The 8,968-nt window shown below is 47.8% G+C and overlaps 1 protein-coding gene across 1 annotated transcript; it reads right to left on the reverse strand.

Moving 5' to 3' along the window:
* Nucleotides 1–2,511: 2,511 nt before the first annotated feature.
* Nucleotides 2,512–4,892, reverse strand: LOC124654830. The gene is made up of 3 exons (XM_047193816.1): nucleotides 4,422–4,892; nucleotides 4,077–4,300; nucleotides 2,512–3,403 (listed from the first exon to the last, which is right to left on the reverse strand). The coding sequence occupies exons 1-3, from the start codon at nucleotides 4,648–4,650 to the stop codon at nucleotides 2,813–2,815; spliced, it is 1,044 nt and encodes a 347-aa protein (XP_047049772.1). The 5' UTR covers nucleotides 4,651–4,892; the 3' UTR covers nucleotides 2,512–2,812.
* Nucleotides 4,893–8,968: the final 4,076 nt, after the last annotated feature.

Below are 8,968 nucleotides of genomic sequence, written 5' to 3' on the forward strand. Positions count from 1 at the left end.
ACAACATTTGTGAAGGACCGATGTGCATATTCAGCCCCAGGCTCCCGTCAGTTCGTGAAACCGACCTCTAGCGCCTATATAAAGAGGGGAGGAGGCCAGGAGAGGCACCACTTCATCATCCACGCCCTAGGGGCGGAGCCCTGCTGCTCCGCCGCCGCAACCGCCATCTCCACAAGCCGCCGCCTCCATCACCATCTACACCAACGCAGAAGAGGAGGAGGCTACGATCTTGAAGGGCAACGCATCGATCTCCATCATCATCAACGTCTACATCTTCGATCCACCTTGTCTACTTGGTTGAAATCCGAACCATAATAGAATTTATACTTGTATGCAATTGTACCTTCATATTCATATTGCTATGATGTTGATCCCCTTCATGTACGAGTAGTTCCTTTGTTCTTGAGGAGATATGGAGAAACCCTAGCAATATTATGATGTGAAGTAAAGTTATATTATACCTTTGATCTATGAATATGTGTTAGTTTTCTCTCTTGATATTACGTGTTGTGCACCATGTAATATATGCCTTCTGGTCTTGAGAGGAAACTACCCTTAGAAGTGTGGTAGAGTGAACGACGGGAAGTGACATTATCGTATCGACGCTCTAACACATGGATGATGGGATAAGAGGGATTCACAAATCTCATATCGATAACCATGGGGTACACCCCCTAATAGCACTAGTTCAATATGTGGCTTGCAGAAGAACTAACTGTTTTGTTTATTTAGAGATGCGATGACCGATGGCTTTCTGGACGCATCTTATTACGGAACTTCGGCGGAGAGGCAGCACTGGATCCTCGAGGCGAAGGAGCGCGATGCGGTCAACCGGCAGCAGGAGCGACGGATCGCGCTCGCAGAGTCGCGGTTGCCGTTGTCCTCGCGTCGATGCAGACGAGATTTCTTTTCCGAGCGAACGATGCAGACTAGTTGGAATGGAAAAATGGGTTCAAAATATTACTGGATATTAGTTAAATCTAATTTTTGCTGGGGGCTATGGCCCATTTCGTCCCCATTAAGGTCCGCCTGTGCTACCTCCTGCAAGGTTCTATGGCTTTTAGAACTAATGAGCTAGATCATGACCTTTAGGCATGGCATAGACGCATAATTTGTCACAATGAACCCATATTACGCACAGGTGTGGGGCTTGGGATGGAAAGCAATGTTGCATTTATGAGTTTTCTTTTTCTAGTCACGAAAAAATAATTTTTCAATTTCCCAGCATCGAAACGTTTTTTTAAGCAGTGATAAGAAACGCAATATGCGTACGAAACCTACACACAAAAATAGAAGACCACTTCCGCACTACGGTTCACATATCTGTTGCGCGTTCGCTTTCTGGGAACTCATGATATTTTGTTGGAAATGGGCCAGATTTGAACTAAGCATATACTTTCGCTTGTTCCAGATTTTTTGAAAAAAATAATATTTTTAGGTCCACAACGTGTTGTTTTATCACAGATACGGTGTCGATTTTGTACGATTCCCTTCGGTGTGCCTCGTAGCACCCGCATCAAGATTTCATATCTTTGCCTAGTGTCAAGATTATACACTACGTAAAGATAGTCTTTGCCGTGTGCCAAGATTTTGACTCTTGACAAAGATTACCGAGTGCGTTAGAGGGCACTCAGCAAAGGCTGATGCCGCTAATTTTTCATCCATCGCGTGCCCAGAAACCATTTAGCATACCTCTTTGCCGAGTGTAAAAAATTCGACACTAGGCAAAGGTAGCCTTTGCGAGTCCTTTATTATGACATATGGTAAAATAAAAATTATCGTGTGTTTTTTTCGCTGAGTGTATTTTCTGTGTTTGCTGTGTACCAAATCCTTGCCTTGTGTTTTATAGTTAGTACACGGTAAAGGGAACCTTTGTCGAGTACTTCGTGTTTTAGCGGTTACATGTAAACATAGTATGCCTCACAACACTACATGAACGAGATCTTTGCCGTGTATTCTGGTCTGAGCGGATGAATGAGTTGGGGAGGTATCCCGGTTTCAGTAAAACTACAGCAAGGAACTAAACGAGAAAAATAAGAAAGCCTCTCACATTTTTAGAAGCACATGAACTACTTGTATTTCAATTCCAGTAAACTTCAATTCTGTTAAAAATTAAGATTTACTTCTACACACAATCGTAGCTTCGGGTGATGTTGAGATGAACCGTTTGCTTTTACTAGTTGCCTTTTACTCCTTCCGTTTGCTTTTAGAAGACGTTGGGGTTCTTTTTAGATTCACTCACTTTTATTTGCATTTAGTTTACTTTTAATATGTAGGTTCACTTATTTTGGTTTGTATCTAGTCTACTTATAAATATATAAAGTATTTTACATTAGTGAACAGAGTGAGTAGTAGTTTGTGATGAATCCTCATCCCACAGACACCGGAATGTTTATCCCAACCAGCTCGGAAAACTGTGGGGAAATTTTGCTTGATATGGGTCTTCTTTTTAACCGTTTGTGCCATTTATGTACTGCTGCACCCAGAGAGCGTTTGCAGACAATAGGGTAATAGCTAAAAGTACCATCAATCCATCAGCCAAGTTCACTTCACAGTTTATACACCACCCAACACATTCCACCAGTTAACAACCTAATCTGGTATAAAGGAAAAAAACAACAACAATAATCAAGTTATATATCCTACGATACGTCCAGCTAGCTTTGAGTAAGACCAACTGTTAACACACAGTCAAAGGTAGCCACATCTAATATTGATACTCGTATCCAGCATCATTACATCATTGCCATACCGTAGACAACAGCTTGTATCACCAAGGAATGCAAACGCTCATCTTGCATCACCTCTTAAATCAAAACAGAAGCGACCAAGCAACAACCACATTCATCTTGCAAAACCCAACATCCAACGTACCATGACTCTCACCATATGTTGCCGCGGTAAAGCTGACCTCTCTGTAGATGCTGCCCGCATCTTCGTCATCACCCTGATGCTTTACCTGAGCGCCAACGATCAGCACTCCATTGTTCCCTTCCACGACAAGAACATTGCGCGAGAGATCAATTGACCCGTCATCAGAGAGAGCCATAGCAACGTCTTTACATTCCAGCAAAGTGGCATTCTCATCAATACTGGCAGTACGTGCGACAAACTTCACACTGAAATCGGTTGATCCTTCTGCAAACCAGACATTTATTTGGGCCTCCAATGCCAAACGGAGATGTGCATACTTGAATTGCAGTGTGCTGCGCGGACCCGACACCATATCCTCCAGAAGAGAGCCGAATCTGTACCCTGTGATGCAGTTATAATCGAAGAATTCACCACTCAACAGCTTATCTTCAGAGGGCCTGGTCCCTTTGACTCGTAGCTCAACCTCAAATAAAACAGGGTCAATCAACTGGACTGCACGGCTTGGACCATTGAGGACCAGAGATGAATCCTGCACATATTCATAACATAATTAAGATACGTATAACATATGGGAACATGGACATATAATCAACCACTTGCCATCATAATGGTTATATAACATATGGGAATCCTATTTTCCTTTATAAAATTGTCAAGTGGAGATCCGAAAACGTGTATGACGTGCAGCTTCACTATAAGTACCAAACCCTCTAAACAAATGACTGTGAAGAATGTCCCAGACCTAATAGATGAGTATATTGCTGAATATGTCAATGACAGCAGAAATTTCAATAAAAATGTCAGAAATGCATCCAACGCTCTAACCGAGACGCAAGAGAAATTGTTAAACCAAAGCGTATCATATCAAATTGCTGAAATGAAACAGTGCGATGCATCTAAGTTTGGGCTGATCTTTCATTTCTTTTCATGTTTAAACTACTGTACTAATACTAGATGATTATGCCACACCGATATAACTCGAATATGTGATTGCATAACTAATAATTCAGTCAGAAAACCTATTGTAGTACAGTAGCATTTAGCAATATTATTTGCAAGCTAACGAGCTCGAAAGTACAGTGATACTTTACCACAAAATTACACTTTCTTCTCCTAGGAATCCATCATGCAAAAACTGAAAAAAGTGAACCCCACGCAGAAATAGTAGTGAGGAAGCCGTTGAAGTATGGTGGTACTGGTACCTGTTCGTTGAGCGTCTGGTAGTTGCTCCTGGCACGCTCAAAGATATAGTTGCGGTTACGGTCCACCGAGTCGCGCACAGCGATGAAGCCATACACATCTATCGGCCAGCACATCATAGTACCCTTCAGTTCGACCACCTTGACGGAAAATATCTGCAGCGCGCTGTCAAGCCTAGGGTAGCTCGGAACTGGCCCCATGGTAAACTGCACAGGCCCTACCTGAGCTGCATCCATCCACAAATTGAGACTATCAGTATGATTCTAGTATTCAGCAAATTTCAAAACATAAACACTATCTAAGATTGGAATCATCAGTGATCACGATTCATGGGGAAGTCTACTCACTCCTTTTCTCGACGCTACCGTAGTAGTCAGACCATGTACCCGCCCAATTGTCTCGCCACTCAGCAAGCTCGGCGAGCATCTCTCGCTCTTCCTCGTCGTCATTGTCCCGCGGCCTCTTTGATTGATCGTTCACCGTCTCCTGATGTCCCACTGCCGGCAACCTCTTGTGGCCGGTGCATGTCTCCATCTCCCCCATCTCTATCCCTCCCGTGACCTCCTCCTCCTCCATTTTAGTCGCCGCCGCCGCTGATGCCGGTATCTAGGGTTAGAGGCCGCCCTATTGTTCTCAACCCTCTGTAAATTGGGTGGCTTGCCCCCTCCGCCTGCAGACAGGATGGAAGAGAGGGGCCTCAGGCCATCTCCAACTGCGATCCAAATTAACCGGACACGTTGGGCCGTCCAGTCGTGGCTATTTGGGTGGTCTCGACATGGCCGACAGTCCGTTTGGAACACGGAGTGCGTCCAACATGAGAACGCAGCGCAAAACAATAAAACCGCAAAAAAAGTAAATTAAAACTAAAGTTCATTAAACTTAGACCTAGTTTGGGCAAATTTACATAAAAGAAAGCCGTACATGGGCTTTAACTAAAAAAATATAAAAACCCTAGGCTAGGGTTGGCCGTCGGCGCGCCACCTACTCCCAATAGTATTGCTCGTCGTCCTCGCCGTCGATGAGGACGACGCCCTCGGCGGGGACGCGCTGTTCCTGCTGGACACGCCGGAGGGCGCCGGTACTCCGGCTAGGGCGACCACTGCGTCTTTTCCAGGCGGAGTGCAGGTCCAGAGGGCTCGCCGGCCTGCGCAGGCATACCAGCCACGCCGCACCTTCTCCCGCTGCTCCGCCGCAGCGGCCTCACGCTCCGCCTCGTGCTTGAGGCCGAGGAGGCGCTCCTCCTCCCGGAGCGCGGCCTGGCGCGTGGCTTCCTCCTGCCAGCGCGTCATGGCGAGGAACGCCCACGCGTCGGTGTCCTCCTTGGCCTTCATGGCCTCCTCCTCCAGCGCGGAGGCGCGCAGCACCTCGGCGAGGTGCGGCCATTTGGCCAGCTCCTCGAGGTCTTTGACCTCGAGGGACGCCACGAGCGCAGCGCGCAGCTCGGGGTCGTCGTCCTCCTCGGGCTGGGCCTGTGGCGCTGGCGCGGCCCACGGCGGAGCAGTCGCGGGCTCGTTGATGTAGAGGCCACCGGGGCGATGGTCTGCCCTCCTCGCCGGAGTGCGAGGCTGCGTGCGAGGCCTCGTCGTCGCCGAGGTGATGAAGGTGCGTTGGCGCGCAGCGTGCGCCACCTCGAACCACAGGTCCCATTAGGGACTCTTGTCGTTGTAGGCGGGGTCCTCCCGGTGGTCCACTAGGAGATGCACGCGTCACTGTTAGATCTCCGCCAGGCGGGCGCGACTGGTTGCCGGGATCGGTGGCACCGAAACTCGATCTAGGCTCAGGTGCCAGCCGTGGGGGAGGTGCACGTCGCCCCACGGCATTGGGGCACCGGCCTCCCAGAAGATCTGCGCCACCACGACGGTGACGTAGATCCGGTCGCGCATCGGCGCCGGCGGCCCCATGTCGAAAGCCGTTGCGCGACTTGCCGGCTGCTGCTGGCCTCGTGGTCGTTCGCGCAAGGCACGAACTCGCGTTTCAGGGCCATGGCGGCGGAAGCTCGAGCGAGCGTGCGTGGGGAGTGGGAGTGGGGGTGGGGACTGGATAGGGACAGTCTGCCTCCCAGTTCACATTAAATAGGACGCGAGCCCCCCCGCAGGTGAGCCTGGGATGCGAGCAGGCGGACGCGGGAGGACTTCGCGTGCCATCCGTGGCCACGCAAACCTGGCCTAGATTTGGGCCGGCTTTGCGTCCTCCCGGACACCGCGGCCATCCGTTTTTGGGATGCGTCGCAGTTTTGGGCCACGATTTTGTTTGACGCAACCCATCCGAACGCGCGGGCGGGATGGGTGCTTGTGACGGTAAAGCACACATCCATTGGGAACCCCAAGTGGAAGGTATGATGCGTACAGCAACAAGTTTTCCCTCAGTAAGAAACCAAGGTTATCGAACCAGTAGGAGATGAAGGCCACGTGAAGGTTGTTGGTGAAGTAGTGTAGTGCGGCGCAACACCAGGGATTCCGGCGCCAACGTGGAACCTGCACAACACAATCAAAATACTTTGCCCCAACTTAACAGTGAGGTTGTCAATCTCACCGGCTTCTGTAAACAAAGGATTAAACGTATGGTGTGGAAAATGATGTTTGCTTGTAGAAAACAACAGAGAACAGAGATTGCAGTAGATTGTATTTCAGATGTAAAAGAATGGACCGGGGTCCACAGTTCACTAGTGGTGTCTCTCCAATAAGATAAATAGCATGTTGGGTGAACAAATTACAGTTGGGCAATTGACAAATAGAGATGCACATACATATATCATGATGACTACTATGAGATTTACTTAGGGAATTATGACAAAGAACATAGACCGCTATCCAGCATGCATCTATGCCTAAAAAGTCCACCTTCGGGTTAGCATCCGCACCCCTTCCAGTATTAAGTTGCAAACAACAGACAATTGCATTAAGTACGGTGCGTAATGTAATCAACACAAATATCCTTAGACAAAGCATTGATGTTTTATCCCTAGTGGCAACAGCAGATCCATATGAAGGGATTCGAAGCATAGAAAACAAAAAAATTCCTACCGCGAGAACGCAATCCAAGCCAAGATGCAATCTAGAAGATGGGAGCAACGAGGGGATGAACGAGACTAACCCTTGAAGATTTCCAAAGCCTACAAGAGGAGGCTCTCGTTGCTGCGGTAGACGATCACTTTCCGCTTTCAAAAGCGCGTAGAAGATCTTGACGGTGCCACAATCGGGCAGCACCTCCGTACTCGGTCACACGTACGGTGTTGATGACGACGTCCTTCTCCCCGTTCCAGCGAGCAGCGGAAGTAGTAGATCCTCCTCGGAATCCCGGCAGCACGACGGCGTGGTGGCGGTGGTGGTGGAGAACTCCGGCAGGGCTTCGCCTATGCGCTGCGGGAGTATTATGTGGAGGAGGAGAGGCTAGGGTTTGGGGAGAGGGGGTGGCTAGGGCGCCGGCCATGGGCAGCCCTAGGTGGTGCGGCCAAGAGTGGGCAGCCCCCTCCCTCTCCTCCTCATTATATAGGTGGAAATCCCCAAGTGTTGGTATCCAAGTCTTCGAATAAGACCCGAAACCAAAACCTTCCATAGGGACAAAACCTACCTAAGGGGGAATCCCACTCAAGGTGGGACTCCCACCCCTTCCTTGGGGGTTGGCCGGCCACCCTTGGGGAGTCCACCTTGGACTCCTCCCCTTTAGGGTTGGCTGGCCATGCAAGGTGGAGTCCCTCCGGGACTCCACTTTCCATGGTGATTTCTTCCGGACTTTTCTAGAACCTTCTAGAACCTGCCATAAATGCACCGGATCATTTCCAAACTTGGAATATGACTTCCTATATATGAATCTTATTCTCCGGACCATTCCGGACCTCCTCGTGATGTCCTGGATCCCATCCGAGACTCCGAACAAAACTTCGAACTCCATTCCTTATTCCATATCTACTTATAACGACATCAAACCTTAAGTGTGTCACCCTACGGTTCGTGAACTATGTAGACATGGTTGAGACCTCTCTCCGACCAATAACCAATAGCGGGATCCGGAGATCCATAATGGCTCCCACATATTCAACGATGACTTAGTGATCGAATGAACCATTCACATACGATACCAATTCCCTTTGTCACGCGATATTTTACTTGTCCGAGGTTTGATCATCGGTATCTCTATACCTTGTTCAACCTCGTCTCCTGACAAGTACTCTTTTCTCGTACCGTGGTATGTGGTCTCTTTATGAACCATTCATATGCTTGCAACATAATTAGACGACATTCCACCGAGAGGGCCCAGAGTATATCTATCCGTCATCGGGATGGACAAATCCCACTGTTGATCCATATGCCTCAACTCATACTTTCCGGATACTTAATCCCACCTTTATAACCACCCATTTACGCAGATGGCGTTTGATGTAATCAAAGTACCTTTCCGGTATAAGTGATTTACATGATCTCATGGTCGAAAGGACTAGGTAACTATGTATCGAAAGCTTATAGCAAATAACTTAATGACGTGATCTTATGCTACGCTTAATTGGGTGTGTCCATTACATCATTCACATAATGACATAACCTTGTTATTAATAACATCCAATGTTCATGATCACGAAACCATGATCATCTATTTAATCAACAAGCTAGTTATACAAGAGGCTTACTAGGGACTCCTTGTTGTTTACATAACACACATGTATCAATGTTTCGGTTAATACAATTATAGCATGGTATATAAACATTATCATAAACACAAAGATATATTATAATAACTGTTTTATTATTGCCTCTTGGGCATATCTCCAACGAGTCTCCCACTTGCACTAGAGTCAATAATCTAGTTTACATATGTAAAGATATAACACCTTGGCCTTCCGGTGCTTTATCATGTTTTGCTCACGGGAGAAGTTTTAGTCAACGGATCTGACATGCTC

This window comes from Lolium rigidum, chromosome 5 (genome assembly GCF_022539505.1).
Source record: "Lolium rigidum isolate FL_2022 chromosome 5, APGP_CSIRO_Lrig_0.1, whole genome shotgun sequence".
NCBI classification, from domain to species: domain Eukaryota; kingdom Viridiplantae; phylum Streptophyta; class Magnoliopsida; order Poales; family Poaceae; genus Lolium; species Lolium rigidum.

What these genes read in the sequence shown, in the direction of transcription:
- LOC124654830 (XM_047193816.1), bottom strand. Translation starts at nt 4,650, where the DNA reads ATGGAGGAGGAGGAGGTCACGGGAGGGATAGAGATGGGGGAGATGGAG. An exon ending in CGGTAGCGTCGAGAAAAGGA is followed by an intron (nt 4,301 to 4,421) that starts GTGAGTAGACTT and finishes GGATGGATGCAG; the next exon opens with CTCAGGTAGGGCCTGTGCAG. An exon ending in ACCAGACGCTCAACGAACAG is followed by an intron (nt 3,404 to 4,076) that starts GTACCAGTACCA and finishes GAATATGTGCAG; the next exon opens with GATTCATCTCTGGTCCTCAA.